Source organism: Nelumbo lutea, chromosome 7, assembly GCF_056320005.1.
Source record: "Nelumbo lutea isolate HS-2025 chromosome 7, American lotus-T2T, whole genome shotgun sequence".
NCBI classification, from domain to species: domain Eukaryota; kingdom Viridiplantae; phylum Streptophyta; class Magnoliopsida; order Proteales; family Nelumbonaceae; genus Nelumbo; species Nelumbo lutea.
The window spans coordinates 20,298,357-20,320,071 of NC_142690.1; the positions used below are offsets into that span (position 1 = coordinate 20,298,357).

Consider the following 21,715-nt stretch of genomic DNA (forward strand, 5'->3'; position numbering starts at 1 on the left):
ATTGATTAAACCTAACAAAATAATAAAATAATAAAAAAAAATTAATATATAAACACATAAAATGAATATTCTAATTTAATAATATTTATTTTATAATTATAATGTCAAAAAATTAAAAATCTAAAAATATTTTATAACCCACTGCACAAAACTGATAGGCGACTGGGCAAGGTGAGCCTCCAAGGGCGCCTTGTTGCCTAGGCGTCACCTTGTCAACTATGATCTAGACATTCCTTAAAAGTGTCCTTTCGAACACCATCTTTGATTATCGGAGCTCCCAAGTACTTTCCTCCTATTATATTTTGGAATTTTTATAATATTTGCTAGAACTTTGAGTTTTCAAGGATTTTTTTTTTTAGAACAATGAAGATTTCTGGTAATTTGGGAGCTGCCCTGATGCCTTTAATTTCTCCTCATTCTTCTTGTATCAAAGAAAAAAAAATGAGTTTAGAAAAATGAGAACAACCTTGTAACTAATGAGAAAAAAAAAAGTAACAAACATACAAAAATAATATATGAACAAAAACCTAGGTAACATGAAGAGTTCTCTTTTTCATCCTCTCCAATAAAGGTATATTGCATGAACAACTAACAGAAATCATTGAGAACACACTTCAAGGAGCAGTTTTGTATAGCTTCTCTCCTATCCCTGCTTATTCTGCTGCATAACATGTCAGACAAGAAAGAAATTAGACATTTTCTTTATGTAACAAAGACAAAAACCGTAGTTCAAAGTATTGATATACTCGATACATTTTTTTTCAAGTATCAAGCGATTCTAACAGTTGATACAGGTGTTTTTATAAAATTTTAATAAATACCATTCAGGCCACGTTTATTCAAGGCTTTTTGGCATTGCTTAAACACTTAAGATACATGAAATACTTGTAATTTTGCATATCGGCAGGGCCCAAAAAGCACCGATACATATCGTACATATCAATACTTTGAGCCTTGACAAGAACCAATATGCATGTATCTACTTAATCCAAAGTGAAGCTGCTTCGTTGTTGAGAGTTGACATTGTGTTTGCCTATAACCAACAAAGGCAAACAAATATATAATTCCTAGATACAGATAAAGTATCCAGATGTTTACTTTGAATTAAAAGCTTAAGAATACTTGAATGAATCTAGTACCTTCAAGCGTATGCAGCAAAACATCACAAATCACCATTTAACCTGTAAATCAACAAAAAAGAAAAAAAAATAGATTACTTTTGTTAAATAATTAAATTAATTCAACAAAAAATTTCATATATCACCACATTCAGAATGTGAAACAAGCCAGTGACCAAGTAGCAAATGCCCTTTTTTTTGTTCTTTCTCGATATCTTTTGAAGGGCTACAAAACGGGGGTAGCCCTTTTTTCTTTTTCCTCGGGTATTTGTTGAAGAGCTGAAAACTCAACTGTGTGAATGGTGGTTTTAGACAAATTATAGATTTTGTTTCCAGAATGGTAGAGCCAGTGGCCATACAGCTAAATCTCTGTTAAATCTCAAAAGAATTTGCAGTTGCCGTTAAATCTCCTGGCTGCACTAAGATAGGGGCTCAGATGGGACATGGCTGTGGGAAGGAAGCAGAGATTGGAATTGCAAGACCCAAGCTTCACTTGATGGGTCCAAGGATTGAAGGATGCAGAAGCAAACAATAATAAGTTAGAGGTCAGATGTTGATGCAAGAAGGATAGATACAACCCAGTCTGAGAAGGTACTAGGAGTAAAGATAATGGCAGGAAAAATAGACCTAGGAATAGGGTAAACTTGTTTTCGTCATACAGAACTAGAAGAATAGGTAATAAGCTGCTATTTTTCCTTCCATAAAAGACAGAGAACATAGCAAGCTACTTGGGAAATGAGTTGGGGGATTCCCTGAACTGTTGGTTAAATGCTTTGTGTGGGCTCCATTGTTGGTCCTAAGCCCTAGTATTTCACCACGAGGCAATTTTTTGAGAGCAGGTGAATGGATTTTGGGCCAATAAGTTTCATGGCTCTAGAAAATGGTTTTTTTGGTAATAAAATAAAATTTATTTATAAGAAAAAGAGAATCATATAAGGTGACAAGAAAAGTAAGAAGTCATAAAGTACTACTACCTACAACAGATAATAAAGTACTACCTACAACAGATAAAAAACAACCACAACCCACTTGCCCCAGTATTTTAAAAGCACAAGGGGCAATCTGCACCCAAAGCGCAAGGCACACACCTTTTTGAAGCAAGGTGCAAAAATACAAAAGAAATGCCAAAAAAATCAAAACATTAAAAAAATTAAAAATATTATATTAAACATAATATTAATAATAAGATATAAACTTAAATTTTAAAATAAAAGTTTTGAAAACCTATTATCTAAAATTAAAATACGTAAACATAACATGTAAAACGTATTCAAATTAAAATTTAAAAATAAAACCAAACATATAAAAGATTTTCAAGCAGTAAAACCCACGATCTCTTTTTTTCTTCAATTGCATTACTTTAAATAGCTAATGTGGTGTAAAACATCTTGCATACTTTTTTTTTTAATAAAAGGTAAAGTATCATTGTAAAACATCTTGCATTCTTGATTCTACAAGCCGTCTTTGCATCAAACCCCTCAAAGCAAGCCCAAAGAAGTCCATGTTAGGGTCTTAAATTCTTAATCCTTGCACAAAAAATGATTTTATAACTTAATTGCCTTTCAAGAAGATATTTTATTAGGATGAATGAATGAACAACATTAGCAAATGGGGGATTATTGGAGCTTTGTCAAGCGAGCCACTAGGTGAACCAGGCGCACAACTAGGCACACCAAGCACTCGCCTTTTGAAAGTGCTGCACCTGGGGCCTGGGCGAGGCACATACCTTAAAATGCGCATCACCTGAGCGCCTAGGCAAGCCTTTTAAATCACTGCCTTGCCCTGAGTAAAATCTAAGGATGTCAAAAGCCAAAATTACAATCAATCCCCAAATGAACAAAACCAACACCGCATCACACAAAAGCAACAAAGAACCAGTGAATACGTTTCAATGACTTCTTGCTTGGCCCATCCCCAAATAGACCTTTTTTCAATCTAGCAAAGACATTTGAGACCAAGACATCTCAGTACTACTTCCTTCTAATCTTCTAACTGCAAGTGAAATCTCTCTCAGCTTTTTCACATCCGTTAGTTCTTCATTGATTTTTTTTCCAATTCTAACACCAAATGCTTCTCAAAATATATGCTTGAATTGGATGCTCTTTTTGACCTCTCTAGTTAAAGCTAATGGGTTATGGTCATCACAAATTACTTCCAGATCTGAGTGACCATATTTGCAGCAGTTTCAGTAATAGGAAAAGGGTATTTCTTTTCCAATTTTTTGAACCTGACACAATCCTCATCACCTAGGACCAAGCAAGCCCAACGGTTTGCATACAACTTCCAAATTTACAGCCTTTTCCAAATCCACCAATTTTTCAATTACATGAGTTTCATCCAATTCAAACTCTATGTCACTTGAATCATCATCATTGTCTTCATCATCCTCTTTTGACACAATCCTCATCACCTAGGACCAAACAAGCCCAACGGTTTGCATACAACTTCTAAATTTACAGCCTTTTCCAAATCCACCAATTTTTCAATTACATGAGTTTCATCCAATTCAAACTCTGTCACTTGAATCATCATCCTCTTTTCTGCCACTTCATTCCCACCCTTCTCTTTAACTGGAAATGTTCTATAATTCCTTTTTCCTTTCAAAAGTCTTTGAAGTAATGTTCTGAAAATCATAATTGTACCGTAAAGCGTATAGAAAGTTGAATTGTATCGTAAATTGTAAGATTTATTCTATTTTTTACAAACTTGTCAAAAAATTAAATATAGGTATGCATATGCTATAAGGCTAAATATACATAGAACAATGATTCTACCCTTTTTAATCCATATCTATCACATATGTACCTAAAACAATAGAATTTACAACTAGTACACTAAAGTCTAAGATGATATAATCAAGCTTGGGTGCTTGACTTGTAAGTCAAATATTCCATATACAATGCCTCTTTATCAACATATGATGGAAAATAAATTCTATATATGGTCTTAAATAATGCAAATAAATCAATTTCAAGTAAGGTATTTAAAACAAGCCACACAGAAAGGAAGCATTTTAAAACTTAGGAGACGTGGCAATGAATCAATCTAACATTGAAGTTCGGACACAGAAAAAAAGCATAGAAAGAATACAAAGAAAATTCTCAAATTGGATAAGAGTTTCTTAAAGCAGACCACTTTCTTTCCCCTTATTTTTTCTTCTCTTCCATTTCCTTCTCTTTTTTTCTTCTCTTTCTTTTTCTTTTCCTTCCCTTTCTTTTCTTTTCCTTTCCTTACCTTTCCCCTTTTTTTCTTTTTTCTTTTTTTTTGTCTTTTTATATAAGATGTGCATGAGGCACATGAGGTGTATGCCTCTAGCACGCCTCATGAAGAAAAACAAGCATTTGCGAGCGCCTCACCTGGAGGCACGCATCCAGGCGTACGCATCCCACGCCTTTTAAAACACTGTAAGACACTAATCATATAGAATAGTCAAATTTCCACCAAAACAAGCATTTGCTTCATTGTTTGAAACAATACCCATGCATCCACTAGAGCAGAAGAATAATACCCAAAGAAAATGAAATGAGATTGATCAAAAGACAAGAGACAACAAACAAAAGTGGCAGATGAACAAATGTACATTCTCAAAATATATCAAATGCTAAAAATGATGAACCTGATAAAAACTGATATGACTAAGCATGAATAAATATGGTTTAATGATGAAGGTCCTACTTGGTTAAAAATATTGCCGTTGGGTTCCCAGGGGAAGGAGGATTCTGATTTAACAACGACACATGGGGTCCAGCTTTCCTGACAGCATCAGGGTCAATAGCAGACAAAACTTCTACATGATCAAGACCCAACTGCCTCTTGATTAAGTCCAAATTCTCCTCAAGGACATCAATTTCACCGAAGGGTAGCCTCAGATCCAAGGCATGAACTCCAACAGAAAGCACTTCATCCTTCTTGAACCTTAAAAATGGCATACAAAGCTTCTGAATCTGCTTAAAGTTTGTCTCCTGTCCAATTACACTCCTTTGCAATGCCTCCAATATTTCTTGGTCAGGTGCAAAGGAGTGAGTCTCCCTGTCAAACTTGCTTTGGAGTATCTCTAAGCATACTCTTTTCCAACCGTCATATTGCTCATTCACATATATCAAGCCTACTGATGGCTTGTTTTCTTCAGTGGGAGGAGGAACTGCAGCACCCTTTTTGTTAGGTTTCTTTGAACCTGACACTTGTTTCTGGAGCAACTTCCTCATAGATACTATTGAGTCTTGCAGATACTTATTGGCACTTTTGAGTGTAAGGTCAGGTAAGTCACCTGTTGGCCAGCCTGCCTTCACAACAAACCCATCCTTCTTCAAGAGCTCCTTCCAGATATATTCTGCATAGTGTGGACAAATTGGGGTAATAAGCCGTGTCTGAACATCCATGAACCACAGCAGTAACTCACGATTCATACCCCCAACACCACATGAGAACCTATACTCATCTCTAGCAGCCTGGAGATCATAAAAGCCTGTCTTAAGAGCTTCCCGAAACATGTACTCACTGTAATGTTGCTCTGTCATTTTGACTGCAATGTTTATCTCATTAGCAAACACTCGATCAGCATAAGTGGATGGAGGACCTGTTCTCAAAGAGCTCTCCACAGCCAGAACCTCCTCCATCCATGATATCTCTTTTGTAAGTCGCAGGATTGCAGCATTTGCTGTTTCAAAGACAAAGTTTGCATCATCCATTCCATCCCCAGCATCAGCCAGAGCAAATCGTGTAGCATCAGCAGAAAACTCCTCAATAGCCTGATGTAGAGTCCTAAAATTCCCAGTTGACTTGGACATCTTCTCAGAGTTAAGCATGATGTGCCCATTGCATCTGAAACCAAGGGGCCAATGCTGTTTGGGTAGAAGTGCAGTGTGATTATAGATGCAGAATGTAAGATGATTCTGGATGAGGTCTTTACCAGACACCCGCAGATCAAATGGGTACCAGTACTCAAACTCCTGCTTCATTTTGCTAAGAAGAGATGTAGGGATATCCGATGATTTTGGATATGGCCCACCACAGAAAACGTAATTCCATACTTCATCTGTCATCTGCTCTGGCTTTACCAAGGACATATCTGACCCATACATGTCTCCATTCTGTAACAAATGAGCAATGGTATAATAAGCCATGTAAAGTGTGGAATCAGATAAGGATTCAACTAGGAATTGATCATCCCAAGGAAGACGAGTTCCCAGCCCAAAAGACCGTGAACAAGCCCACTGATTCAACCAACTCAATGTATGCTGGAAACCATGCCTTGTCTCATCAGAGAAGAGCTTCATGTTAGAGAGGCACTCCTCAGCCTTTTTCTTCCATTCTGGTTCTCCATATGTGATGTACCACTGATCCGTCAGAGCCACAACACACTCATCACCTGATCTTGACATAACCTTCTTCTCAGGCTCACTATACATAACAGCCTGGCCAATCTGTACAAGTCTGTTCCTGATCAATGGCTTTGCTTCCTGCACTTTCATCCCCACATATTCTCCAACTAGCATTGTTCCCTCAGTGAATCCTCTCAAGTAGGTTAACCTCTTTGCTTCTGCAAGCTTATCTTTCTCATTTTGGCTTTTGATCTTCAGATCAATGCATACCTTCTCAGCAGATTTATCCCCAAACTCTGGGATGTTGATGATAGGAATGACCTCGAAAGGCATGACCCACTCATCCTTCACATTGAACTTGGCCCTGAGAGCTGGTTTCGACTTCAAATCATGTAGAGCCATGTAATCGTCAGGGGAGTCACTGGGCACACTGGTCACAATCCCTGTGCCCTTGTCAGTTAGAATTGTCAACATGGGAAGAGAGTATATAATCTCATTAAGTGAGAGAGGGGATTTCAAAGGCAACCCAATCAGATCATTACCAGATAGCTCAACCAAGCAGGTTGGCTTCTCTGGAATCCGAGATAAATTCTGGTAAGCAAGGTTAAGGGCTGCTCTCTCAGTAACAATAAATACATCTGTGTCATTTATTTCATAGGCTCCATACTTCCCATCAGGCAACACCCATGAGTTTGTTTGTCCATACATGGTTTCAGGTCTCAATGTGGCAGCAGCCAGGAACACTCTCCTCCCTTCCAAAGCTTTCAACTTAGAAGGGAAAGGTGGCACTACCTCCATTTTAATCAGAGTATAGTCTTGTGGCTGAACCCCTTCACCTGATGCCCTGTCATGGTCTGCACATGGCTGGCCATCTAAGGGAGAATAGATTGTGTATCTCATATCCTTGACGATCTTTCCCATTTCCTTCAACTTCCTCATCTGCCACCTGTCAAAAGTTCTCCTTATCAGTAACAAGAATTTACAAGAGGAAATAAGCATGTGTGTGTGTGCACTTTTTTTTATTTCTTATTTATTTTTTTTGGGGGGAGGGGGGATGGGAGGCAGTTTGTCTATCCTAGCTAAGCCCACATTATGATCCCCACCACATCAGACAACAAAGCTCACCTAACAAAAGAATCATAGAATGGGTTCATATCAGTTGTGATGAAAGACCGTCTCCAATCACATCCCAACCCAAAAGCTTTCAGATCTTCCTTAGCTAAAGGTGGGAAATAGGTTAGCCAGTAATATGGATCTTGGAACTTGGAAATTTCACTGTCAGATAGGCCATAACTCCTCATGATTTCCCACTGAAACTTGTCTCGACCTGCTTTTGAAGCTGCCTTGGACTTCTTGCTCTTGAACTTATCAGGTAAAGTCTGTCCCCCTCCATTTTGCTCCTCGGGTTCCGGTTCAGTGCTAATACTGAGCTCTTCTATAGCAGAAGGAAATGCCGGTGGGTCCCCAAACTTTTGTATCTCTCTGGCAAGTTTATCAGCTGAGGCCTTGATGGGCATCCCAGTGCAATGGAAGGCAAAGGGCAGTAGAACATTAGCACCTCTTAGCCTATGATATGCTGCAGCAAACTCAAGCTTAGACAGTGAGAATGCATGCCCTAGATGCAGATACCCATTCATATAGGGGTATGGAAAGTTCCCAAAAAACTTTTCACCAGGTTTGGGAGCTCTTTCATGGGACTCAGCTCTAAATACATCTTTTTCCTCCCACCATGTTCGAACCTTAGCCTCTATCTCAAGCAACCGATCCCTCCTCGCAAAACTCTTCCCAACCTCATTATTTGATGCCATCTCCCTAGTAAGTTGACAGAAACTGTAACAAGTAGACCAATTATGCATAGTAGACAGGTGAGTTACTAATGCAAGACAGCAGAAACATAGCAAATAGGTAAACTGGTTTAAGGGAATTTCTTTTACAATCCAAGTTCAAAGAGAACCACAAGGAAAATAACCAAACAAATGGCAGAAGAAAACATATACTAGTACAAATTTTGCAAGAAAATAGTCAGGAAAATCAAAGAAACATTAAGTTTCTCTTACAAGTCAAGACAAAGTTATTAATTAGGAGAAGAGTACAAAAACATAAATTGTAATACAACTGGATAAGATCTAGAATAATTACTTCATAGAATTAATTTCCAAAGACCATGCATTTTTTTCATCAAATATTGAATATCAACATTTCAATAGAAAATTCGATGAGCATCAGAAGACAACCAAACTAACACGATGTGGATACTGAAGCAAGGAAAGAATCCATGGAGAAAGTTATCCAATTCCTAGAACAATCTTAGGCTATGTTTGGCGAATATGTGATTTGAGAAATAAGTGTTTATTTCATAAGTACTTAATTGGGTTACAGTGTTCGGTGAGCCGCTTAACCAATAAGTACTTATATTTGTGGAAATGACAATTGTAGCCATGAAAGTTGCCCAAAACAGAGCAAAAAGTGGAGAAAAGAGGGAAGGAAGATTTACATACCTGGAATGATTTTTCAACCTGGAGTTGCATGTCGCAGCCGCCGGTTATGTTTGAGCTTAAATGGAGAAAACGCTCCACAGGATTTTGAAAAACCGACAGGGACAGTTTTGTCCCAAAAAAAATGGAAGAAGTGCTTATTGACTAAGTGCTCAAAATAAGCAGCCCCTGGGCTGATTTTTTTTAAGTACTTATTTTGAAAATAAGCACTTATTCACTCCCTTTTTTCCAAATGCGAATAAGTGCTTATTTGCCACTTATTGTGTGGTCCCACCATTTATTTTAAGTACTTAAATAACTGATACCAAACAAGGGCTTAGAATTTTTGCATGACAGGATGTTTGTATTTTTGAGTTTTTTTTATTTATTTAATTATAGGCATCTTAAGAATAGGATTTTTAGTTTTCTAGAAATTTACTGCTATTTTGAAATTACTATTTATGATAACTTACAATCTTCATATTTATAATAATTCTCATAATTACTATTTAATAATCATACTAAAATCGTAATTTCCTATTTCTAATAATTATCACTGCCTTTACATTGAGTTAGTTTTAGTTGGATTAGTAATTAGTTATTAGAGTTGATGGAGAAGAGTCCTTACTTGAATATCTCCATGGGCTATTCATGGGTTTGTTTTGGTTCTAAAGCAATTAAAAATTGATTTGGTCAGTTTTCTAGTCCAAATTGGATCTATAAAGAGGCATCCGATTTCTTATGGTGAACTATAAATAGTCATTGTAATAGCAATTTTAAACGAGTTAATTTTATGAAATAAAGCTTGCTTTAGTGAATTCTAGTAGTTTTTATAAGTAATTCATTATATTAATTTAAATAGCTAGTTTGTTGCCAGGAATTTTTCTCTCTTTTTCCCTCTCTCATACCAACCTGCCTATTTACTACCTTTTTATGTTCAAAATTCTAATTTTTCATAACAAAAAGGATGGAGAGAATCATGAGAAATTTCCTGTGGGAACCAGGTGTAAGACCATGCAATTAGTGCACACTGCCAGCGTGCAAGGCGATATAGGACAATGGAGTAACAACACAAATTTAATCGATTGCAACTCACAGACTAGAATGTGATGGGAATCACACACATCGCATCACATTATCATGTTAAACCTCTCAATAGAACACACCTAACACGTCTATCTCATATAGATAAATTGACACCTAACCCCATCGCATCCCAAGGGGATCCACACCTTTGGCCTCCCCAGACTTCTTGAGTCCCTGTGAGTGCCTTCTTCAACCTCCAAAGACTCCCTCTGAAACTCTCTACTACTCAAAACCACCATCACCTTGCCATCTGTTGTCTTTCAGGCAGACCTCTACAGTGCTGAATCCCATCCCCTTCACCAGGTAATTCCAATTTTGATCAATTGGACTATGGCATAACAAAAGAAAGGAGAAAGTATAGGTAGAGGTCCTAGTGTCATCAAATTAAACTTTGATAGATGTAGTATGAGCAATCCAAGAAACTTAAGTATAGGTAGAGCTTCTAAAAGTAGTCATTTGGGCTATATCCCAGATATTTTTTTCTTGAGCAAGAGGTTGTAGCAATTGATCAAGGGGTGAACCATTAGCAGTTTTGAATGCATGAGACAACAGACCAGGAAAATCTCTTAACTACAGAGATCTAGTGGTGGAAAGTAACTGTCAAGTAATTGTCAGATGGTCTAAAAGCAACAACATTGGTTCCCCAAAATATAGACACATCAGGAGATAAGTAAATATTGGCACATCAGATTCAACAGAAATACTGCAACCTTTATTTCTAACTATTTAACCCAACAGCATAAACTAAAAAAGGTGTTCTTTGCAGTTACCTTGAATTAGGCACTAATCTGTATGGAACATTTCTCAAGACCCTAGATTGCAAATTTTGTCTGAAGATATGAGAAGCGAGGGAGTAACACTCCTAAATCAGGCCGACAGCATTCCCTCACAAAATCACCTTCAAGAAAAAAGGTTCTCTACAACAATTAATCCATCATAAATCTTTAGGGAAAACTTGAAGGAATAAGATAGACACAAAAGGAAAGATATCCATCCACGAAAAGTTCTATTTTTATTTAAAAAAAAATGTAACATAAAGAAAAAGAACAAACAGAAAAGATAAGAAAAATGAAACACTTCATAATTCCTTCTGTTCACAATTAAACTTCTTTGAATCTGGCTAACAGGCATAAATAATTTAAGACATCCAAAACTCTTTCATCAATGTAGGCCATAAGAAGGGGAAAACCACCTAGTGAAAAAGAATTTCCACAATTCCAACCAAATGATTCAATTTCTTTCACATTGTGGCAGCAGCCATACATAGTCATTTACATCACCATAACACTTCTTAGAAGTTCACTTAAACCATAAAAAAGGATACAAAATAAGTAGCCACTTCCGTACATATACTACTTTGGAGCCAAATAACCCACCTTTTTTTCTTTTTTATTTTCTTTTGGTATTGTGTATTACATTATAGAGGGATCGAGTGGGGACAGAATAGGGAGCACATGAGATCCACCAACCTTACCATGGAGATCCTGCAGCTACATGGATTTTGATCCCATGCCTCCATAACCGGAGTGATGATCCTAGCTACTGGGTCATCGCCACCCAACTTCTTTTAGCCAATAAGCATGAATAATTAAACAAATCCATGCCCACCAAAAGTCGTCTATTTATACCATAAAGTATGACCCAAAACCACAAAATAAGCATTTCCTAATTCAATTTCTTCATCACTAAATAATCACTAAATACTTCCAAACTATGATTTCTGATATCTATTGTATCTGTTCATACATAAAATACAAAGTAAAAAGTAAATAATTAAATAACTAAATAAATAAAAGCATGTCAATTCCTTTCTTCTTAAAAATTGAAATATCAAATGTCTTTCCAATTCAATCCATAAAAAGAATATCTTTCAATTTACCATGGAGATCCTGCAGCTACATGGGTTTTGATCCCATGCCTCCATAACCGGAGTGATGATCCTAGCTACTGGGTCATCGCCACCCAACTTCTTTTAGCCAATAAGCATGAATAATTAAACAAATCCATGCCCACCAAAAGTCGTCTATTTATACCATAAAGTATGACCCAAAACCACAAAATAAGCATTTCCTAATTCAATTTCTTCATCACTAAATAATCACTAAATACTTCCAAACTATGATTTCTGATATCTATTGTATCTGTTCATACATAAAATACAAAGTAAAAAGTAAATAATTAAATAACTAAATAAATAAAAGCATGTCAATTCCTTTCTTCTTAAAAATTGAAATATCAAATGTCTTTCCAATTCAATCCATAAAAAGAATATCTTTCAATTTATCCACCATGAATAACTAACTCCATAAACTTATTCTTTTGCAAAATTGAAAAATAAATAAGTCAAACACTTAAATTGAGGGATCATAAGATGTTCAAAACTTGCAATAAGACAATAGTAAAACATGAACATCAACTGATTGCATTTGGAGTTTTTTACTAGAGGTCCTAGGGTGCTGTGGGTTTGGAGCTAGATGGTGCAATTGGGTCAAGGGCTGTATTAGTTCCTGCCATTACTCCGTTTTGGTTAATGGGGTGGTGAAAGACTTTTTCCCAGCTTGTAGAGGCATTAGACAAGGTGACCCTCTCTCCCCTTTTCTTTTTACCCTAGTTGTAGATGCCTTCAGTAGATTAATCTCTAAAGCAGATAGGGAATAGGAAGTTAGAGGCTGGAGGATTGGAAGGAACGATGTCCGGGTAACCCACCTGCAATTTGCCGATGATATCATAATTTTTTTGTGAAGGGGGTGACAGATGGAAAGTGAGAAATCTCAAAGATTGTTACAACACTTTGAGAATGCCTCCAATTTGAAGATAAACCTGGATAAGAGTTTTGTGGTAGGGGCTAATCTGAATGAGAGGACTTTGCAGTCTGTGGCTGATTGTTTAGGTTGTCCCATCTCTTCTTGGCCTTTGCAGTATCTAGGTCTCCCTCTAGGGGCTAACCCAAAAGAGAGTAGATTTTGGACCCCAATTCTGGATAAGTTTGAGAGAAGATTAGCTTCTTGGAAAAAGAACTACATTTCCATAGGGGGTCGAGTAACTTTATTGAGAGCTACCCTAGCAAATTTACCAGTTTATTTTCTCTCTATCTTTAGGATTCCTATTAGGGAAGCTAAGAAGTTGGAGAGGATAATGAGATCTTTTCTATGGGAGCCTAGGGAGGAAAAGAAAGATCATCTAATCAATTGGGAAATAGTTTGTAGGAATAAAGAGGGTGGACTGGGAGTAGGAAGGTTAGCTCAAAGGAATAAAGCTCTCTTAGGGAAGTGGTTGTGGAGGTGGCCTAGAAAAAGGGAGAGATTGTGGCATGAAGTGATAGCTAGTATACATGGCAGACGGGAAAATGGTTGGGATGCGGGTGGTATCACATCAAGCTACGTTGGCATCTCCTTGGAAAGCAATTCAGAGTGTCCTCCCTCAGTTTCTCAACTTGGTTAGGTATGATGTCAACTCTGGTGACTCTGTTTTATTTTGGGAAGATACTTGGGTGGGTACCGTTGCCCTTAAGGACAAATTCCCAACTCTCTATTCTCTTTCCCTTTACAAGGAAAAAACTGTTTCTCATTTTCTTCCTTCTATTACTTCACCCTCTTCCTTAAGCTGGGACTTTGATTTTAGGAGAGGTTTGAGGGATGTTAAACTTAGTAGTGCTTCAGAATTGTTGTCTCTTCTTGGCAGTGTTTTTCTGGACCCTCTTCGCTCGGATGTGAGACTTTGGTCCCCTCTTCCAAAAGGTTGCTTCACTTGTGCTTCCTTTTTTAATTCCCTTTGCCCTTCCATGGGACAGTTGGGTTTCCCTGCTAAGGAGATTTGGTTCAAACCTGTTCCTCCTAAAATTATAATATTCTGTTGGGAGGTGTTTTATAAAAAGATCAATACTCTGGATTGCTTGCAGAAGAAAAGACCCTTTATGTGCTTGTCCCCTAACTGTTGTGTACTTTGCAGGGCTAGTGGTGAGGATTGCTCCCATTTATTTGTATCTTGTTCCTTTTCTAGTGCTATTTGGAGTTAGATCTTTTCTTTGTTTTGATGCAGGTGGAATCTGTCCTCAGAATTAAGTCAGTTGTTCGATCCTTCTTGTTTTGTGTGGCCTAAAAAAAAAGGAAAAACAATGTGGAGATGTATTAGAGCAGCAGCCTTGTGGACAGTTTGGGAAGAAAGGAATGCTAGGGTGTTCAAAGAAAAGGGAAGAAGCTTACAAACTGTTGAGGATTGTATATTGACTAGAGCCATTCATTAGCTGAGAACTTTGAACTTCTTTCATACGTTTTCCTTTGATGACATTTGGAGTAACTGGAAGGCGGTAGCCACTAGCCATACGAGGAGGGACAAGGCAGCTGCAGTGTGGAAGCCTCCGCCTGAAGGTTGGCCAAAGCTGAATTTTGATGGTAGTAGCCAAGGAAACCCAAGCCCTTCGAGGATAGGAGGGGTGCTGAGAGATAGAGAGAGCAACATCCTAGCTTTGTTTTCAGGCCCTGTGGGAATAGGAGACTCAAATAGAGCAGAGATCTTAGCGGCTGTACAAGGCATCCAGATTGCTGAACGGTTAGAAGTTCGACACTTGATAGTTGAAGGAGACTCTAAAATTGTTGTGGGATGGCTGACAAAGCCAGCTTCATCTATGTGGCAATATAGAGATTTGTTGAGGAAAGTCAATTGGTTCACAAGAAATATGACAGTTACCTCTCTTTGGATAGAAAGATCAGCAAATTCCTTAGCGGATGGACTAGCTAAGCAAGGGGTTTCAAGGGATCATTTGTCTTGGGCTGCTATGTAATTTTATTTCTGTTTATTTCTGCTTATCCAGTTCTTAATTGATGCAATACTTTGTTAGAAGGGGTAACAGCTCGTGCCTCTTCATGGGTTTCCTGTATTGCCTTATATTCTGATTTAATAAATTATTTTCATTCATAAAAAAAACATCAACTAATTGCACAACAAAAGTCCAGGTTAAAAAATGAGCTCTGTAACAGACTGAGATTAATAGGAATGTCAATGGAATAGATTTTGGTCCAACCCAAAACCAGAAAAAAAAATCTAATTAAGTTGGATGTTAGATATCCTACAAAGTAAGTAGATTAAAACAGAATGAAATTTATCAAGTATTTCTGTCATCAGATCAAACTAGATATCTCCCAATTCAATCCATTACAAATCCAAGCTTTTGTAAAAGAAGCATTAAATCAAACAAACATAACAAGGTATAGATGAGAGACTTGGGCCAGGTTAGGCCAAACCCAACACAAAAAGGTTGGTTCGTTTGGGTTGGGTTCAAGATCATGCAGTTAGTGTCAGGGTTGAAATTAATGTATATGTGTCTGTGCATGTTTGTGTACGTATGTGCATCAGAATCTTCAAGTTTAAGGACTAATTTTTTTTTAGTATAACATAAGTATAGTACACTAATGCTAATGCTAAAGCTAGTTAACCCTAATTAGCTAATCCAAAGTCTAAAAAATGAGAAGATCCTTTTTACCTAAAAGCAGTGTTTTAAAAGCGCAAGGCGCATGCCTTTTTGAGGCAAGGCACACAATTTAAAAAAAAGGCTAAAAATTCAAAAAAATGCGAAAAACTCAAAAAATTATAAAACATAATATTAATACAAATATAAACTTAAGTTTTAAAATAAATGTTTTAAAAAACCTATTATCTAAAATTAAAATACATAAATATAATATGTAAAGCATATTCAAATGAGAATTTAAAAATGAAATCAAACATATAAAACATTTTCAAGCATATAAAACCCACAATATCTTTTTTTCTCAATTGCATCAAGTAGCTAATGTGACATATTACATTCCTAATTCTGCAAGCCGCCTTTGTGCCACGCCCCTCGAGGCAAGCCCAAACAAGTCCACGTTAGGGTCTTAAATTCTTAGTTTTCACACAAAATATTAATCTTATAGTTTTAATTGCTTTTAACAAGATATTTTATTAGGATGAATGAATGGACAATATTACTAAATAGGGGGTTCTTGAAGCTCTGGTGCCGCCAGACTCAAAAAAAAGGAAAAAGCGGCAAATTTTCAAAAGGCGCACGCCTGGGCTAAGGCGCAAGGCGCACCAGGTGTGCGCCTTTTGAATGGGCTGCGCCTAGGACCTGGGCGAGGCGCCTACCCTAAAATGTGCCTCGTCTGTGCGCCTAGGCATGCCTTTTAAATAACTGCCTAAAAGCAAACGAGGTGAATAAATTAGGGTTGGGAGTTCAATAAACCTGACCTAACCCAGCCCAACTTGCACCCCTACAACTAGGCATAGGATTTTCCCACAAGAGCTAGAAGCCTTTCATTTCTTTTTCCTTTTCAGCCTATTCCCACCACCAATTCATCTGGCATTTTGCTCTCTATCTCCTCCCAGATAAACCCCTTCTCCATTGTCACCTGGTTTCCAAGCTACTCTTCCATCTTTTTCTTCAACTAGTCTCTTCTATGCATCTTTAGAATGTTTTTCACCCATTTAGTGATTGAAAAGCTACTTTTCATGTAGCCTGGGTTTCATTTCTATATTCTGTTGTTATTGATATGGATAGCAACTTCATGACTGAATCTAAAGTTGCAGATCTGATGCATCTCTACAGAACTCATCCCTTTTTTTGTTTCAAAGATTTTGATTTATCTAGAGAAGGAACTTGATTTGCTGATCCCTTTGTTACATTTTTACTGCAATTTCAATATGTTTTCAAGTTTCATGTATCAGTAGAAATAAAATATACAATTTATCTTTGTTTGTGACTTGATTAATTGATCATAGATTGGCAATGTGTGATGGAACATGTTTTGAATGGATTTGATGGTGAAGCTCTTAATCTCTTATCTGCTAATGTTGGGATCTGGACCAATTCTATTCTTATTGTTTGTGATGATTTTCCTCATTTTGAGCTTGAATTCCTACAAGTCCATAAAGATTATAATTATCTGCTCATGTTAATTTAGTTTTTCCTTCCTTTAATATTTTTTCTGTGATAGAATAGTATAAATCATTGATGCAGGTTGCTTGACATGGATGTTAGTCATTGATGTGATGCTGAGGTCATACAATTAAGGAGTTTATAATTTTTATGTCATGTGAAATGAAATAATTACATTCTAGTTCTCAATAACATAATATCTGTCAAGATGGTATTATGCTTTTATAATAGTTCTGACCAAGCACTCCTGCTATTAGCACAACTAAATTGTCTCAATATGGACTTTGGACACAGTTATTTTTGAAACAAAAATTCAGTCGCCTTAGTTCTTATATCCTATGAACACTGAAAATGCCAAAGTATCATGTGTTTTATCCTAGATGCTTGAAGGTCTAAAATGTCAAACTGGTTTGAGCTGTTAACTGGACAATAGATTGATGAGTTCATGTCTACACCATCAGCAATGATAAATAATATTGTTTATGTTAGATGTTGCTCTTCAAATACTACTGGCACTGATATGAATTTCTAATGGAAATGAAGTTTTGTTATTTATCATAGTCCTCAAGGCAATGCCTAGGTGATAAGGTGCTCTTTGAGGATTGCTCCGCCCAAACGCTTACATATTTATATGCAAGACACCACATAATATTTTATATTATTATTTCATGTTATTAATAGTAGTAGAATAGATATTAATTAACTAAATTATTCATATTGGGTTTATAGCAATGTTCAGAAAACCGGACCGGGCATAGAACCAGAGAAGAGAGAGGTTCACGGGTCAGAGGTTCAACTAGGGTCGGACCATGATGACGTGGTGGATATACATACATATACTATGAGTCATATAAATACTATATATAATATATTTTATAACTTGTAATATATTTAAATATGGTAGTTAGATGGCAAGTTCCTTAGTTTTTAAAGCAAATGACTAGGGTCCAAGTCTCTTAAATTACATTTTCTTTAAAATACGTGTATAATAAAGTAATATGTACAATAAAGAGTCATTAATTAACACAAGAAAAAAGGTGGACTAATGGTAATCAAGCAATATATAGAAATTAGAGGTCATGGGGTCATGGGGTCATGGGTTCAAGTCTTACTAAAAACATTTTAAAATTTCAATTGCAAAGGACCTGGACAGTTTCACAAAACAGGACCAGTTCACTGGTTTTCCAGTCAAACCGGCCAGTCAGCAGGTTTTCACCAGTTCTTTATCAAGTGCGGTTATTGGGGTATGACTGAACCGGCCAAGGTCCCGGGTCACGGTTCAACCAATCCAACCAGCCAATCTAGTCCGGTTTTCTAAACACTGGTTTATAGTAACAATATTATTATTCTTATACTAGTTTCTTTTATTATTTTCTTATTTGTTTGGGTTCAATTCAATCGACACAAGTCAGTGACATAGTCTTCAACACTTTAATACTTTAAAACCCAAATACACAAGTAAGAAATAACTTGAAGATTTTATCCTATTAACACACAAGAACAGTCAATAGGCCCTTTTCTTCATCATCACCTCCTTCTTCCTAGGACCAAAACAAGGGCTCAGCCCTTATGCTTTGTATGCTTTCTTTCCTTTCTTATTTTTCTTCTCATAAATATGTTGATTTTCTATAAGCGCAGGGCGCAAAAAAGGCACAGGGGTCAATTTGCGCCTGAGGAGCAAGAGTCAAGGCGTGGCACGCGCCTTTTTAAGCAAGGCACAAAAATTAAAAAAAAATTATAAAACATAATATTATAAAAATACAAACTTAAATTTTAAAATAAATGTTTTAAAAAAACCTATTATCTAAAATTAAAATACAGAAACATAATATGTAAAGCATATTCAAATGAGAATTTAAAAATAAAATCAAACATATAAAACATTTTCAAGCATATAAAACCCACAATCTCTTTTTTTTTTCTCAATTACATTACTTCAAGTAGCTAATGTGACGTAATACATTCTTAATTCTACGAGCCGCCTTTGTCCCACGCCCCTCGAATGGGATTTACATTCTTAATTCTTAATTTTCACACAAAAATAATGATTTTATAGTTTTAATTGCTTTTTAAAAAGATATATTATTAGGATGAATGAATGAACAACATTACCAAATGGGATTTATACTTATTTCATGAGGATTATGGTAATTATTAGTTAAAGATTACTGCTTGTTATTATGAAATCTAAGGAGCTACTCTAGTTCTAGGACTGATTTTTTTAATATAAAAACATGGTATTTATGATTTAGTGTGTATTTTTAATCTAAAAACATGTTTTTAATCTAAATACACCCTATTGCCTAGCTTTGTCTTGGCGTCTTAAAAACTATGGTATTTATGATTCAGTGTGTATTCATATTATGATTCAGTTCAAATGAAGAGCTTTGCTTTTGAAGTATTGATAACAAACGAACTACAAGAAAAGCATGATAGGTATTGATCAAAAAAGAAAAGCATTATAGGTGAAAGATTTTGTAATTGGTATTTTTTTTCCTTGTGATAGAAACACAAAAAAGGGCAAGTATCAATTTATGTTCATGTACTTATTACATAAAATTGGGAATTTGACATCCAGATTGAGACTTGGATTCTTCCACCGAAAGTCCACTAGCTTCTTAGTTTCTGTTTGACATAACGCTATTTAACCCTTTTTTGCTGTTATCAAACGAAAATGTATGACTCAGTGTATATTTATAATTTTCTCTATACCTACCTCCCAAAGTAATTGTGTACAGCATGGAGAACATGGTCTTTGAGTTCTATTACGATTACTACGGCATTTCTACATGTTCTTCGTTCTTTTATCTTATTTTATACTTTTGGTAGGGAAATTGAATTACGTATTACTTTGGTGAGATGGAAATCTGGTTTTGAAGTCAATTTACCACTCAGTTTCAAGCATTTATCCTTGAAAAACATGAAAGAAAAAACCGGAAAAAAAAAAACAAAATAGCAAGAATTTCTTACATGTAACCACACAAGCAAGTTTCTGAAAACAAAATTTAAAGAAAAAAGAACTAACCCACGATGTAGAGAGCTCCTCATTCAACCTGCAACTGAAACGCTTCTTCAGAGTGTGGAGAAGATGATTTACGTCAAGATTTGAATCAGTGTAAGCAAAGATTCTCCGAGTTGCACTGATCAGAAAAAAAGATTCTCAGAGCGGCCTCTTATCCCCTCTTTAGTTCTTTTCTTTCTCCTTCCTCTCTCACCTCTTTTGCTAAGTTTTAGGGTTTAGCACCCTCACTAAAGACTTATCGGAATTCCAGTTTTGTCCCCCCGTTCTATGAACCGCTTAAACGGTTCGAACTGATCGTGGTTCAACCGCTTAAACAGGTCCCCCAGTTCTGTGCTTGTTTTTCATCAATGAGATTTTTGCAGGCTGAACACCGGTTAAAGCACTAAAACAGGTCGAAAGAACCAAGAAGCCCCAGAACCAGAAGGATTTGCCAAAAGAGAAAGAATCTGAAGCGTACCTTGTATCTTACAGAGCATGAAGCGTACCTTGGGCACCTATGCAAATGTTTAGTTCCATTTTTTGATTCCCCATCAAGCTTCTTATTACAATAGTTACAAATTCTCTTTTTAGATGGTATTTCTGAATTTGGAAGGACTTTCCCAGTACTTATACTAACGTTGGAAGGACTTGGCCCCTTTATGTTTCTGGGTCCCCTGAAAATGGGTTCTCACTTCTCAGTCTTCAAAGTTGGCCGCTTCAAATTCAAGGTTCTCTCCGCTTCTGTGTCTATGACTCTATGGGCGGAAGCCGTGTCTATTGGGCTACAATTAATTCGTTCTACAGTCATTCTTGAATACTGGTTGCAACCTATAGAGTGGCATCTGGTGTTTTTGAATCCACAATTGCATTTGTTGTTTCTCCTTCTATTTGCATCAGGTTTCTCCCCAACTCCACACCAACACCCTACATGTGGGTTGAAGGGAATCATAAAACTAATTGTTGCCCATTAGGAAACCTCTTAGTTTTCTAAAAGCTTGACCTGTAAATTTTAACTATTATAATTTATTTTTTATAAATTTTAACTGCTTTATTTTAATTCTTATGAAATAAAAAATAAAAAATAAAATGATTAACATTATAGAAAAAAAACCGAGTGCGAATCCTCCGGGGACAATGATGGGGATAAATTTGTCCCTGCCACTAGGGACAGGGATATGGTAATAATTTGTTAGTAAATTATTTCTAAACAAATAAATAATTTGGTAAATTGAATAAATAAAATTTATAGATAATAATTTATTTAATTTAATAAAACAAATAAATGGATAAATGAAAGTTTATTGGGACAGGACTGCTACATGTTATCCTGAACCAAACCCAGCCCATTGATAACCCTAAATATTGGGCTAATAATAATTTTTAATAAATCATTTCAAAATAAATAATTAATTTGGTAAATTAAATAAATAAATTTTTATAAATAATGATTTATTTAATTTAATAAATTAAATAAATAAATCAAGTTTATTAGCATGGGACTGGTAGAGGCTATCCCAAATCAAACCTAACCCATTTACAATCCTAAATATTGGGATCAAGGGGAGAAATAGAGAGAGAATTTAGAGGAAAAAATAAGGGAAGAGAGAAGAAAGAGATGACTTTCATTGTTTTTATTTTATATGGTGGCATGACCTTAAATACAAATTATTTCTAAATAAGTAAATAATTTACTAAATTAAATACATAAACTTTTGTAACTAATAATTTATTTAATTTAATAAAATAAATAAATGAATAAATAAAAGTTTATTGGGACAAACTGGTATAAGCTATTCAAAACC

The 21,715-nt window shown here is 36.0% G+C and overlaps 1 protein-coding gene across 9 annotated transcripts; it reads right to left on the reverse strand.

The window, feature by feature from the left end:
• Window positions 1-370: 370 nt before the first annotated feature.
• Window positions 371-20,603, reverse strand: LOC148845522 (leucine--tRNA ligase, cytoplasmic-like). Of its 9 annotated transcripts, none has more exons than XM_088954624.1 (6): window positions 19,938-20,603; window positions 10,770-10,897; window positions 7,565-8,269; window positions 4,794-7,385; window positions 1,140-1,181; window positions 371-661 (listed from the first exon to the last, which is right to left on the reverse strand). In XM_088954624.1, exons 3-5 carry the CDS (start codon window positions 8,245-8,247, stop codon window positions 1,163-1,165), a joined length of 3,294 nt encoding a protein of 1,097 aa, XP_088810750.1. In that variant the 5' UTR covers window positions 8,248-8,269; window positions 10,770-10,897; window positions 19,938-20,603; the 3' UTR covers window positions 371-661; window positions 1,140-1,162. The 9 variants fall into 9 exon arrangements, with proteins under 9 accessions (XP_088810750.1, XP_088810752.1, XP_088810753.1 ...); XM_088954626.1 differs by having other exon boundaries at window positions 371-658; window positions 19,938-20,410; XM_088954627.1 differs by having other exon boundaries at window positions 371-1,033; window positions 19,938-20,410.
• Window positions 20,604-21,715: the final 1,112 nt, after the last annotated feature.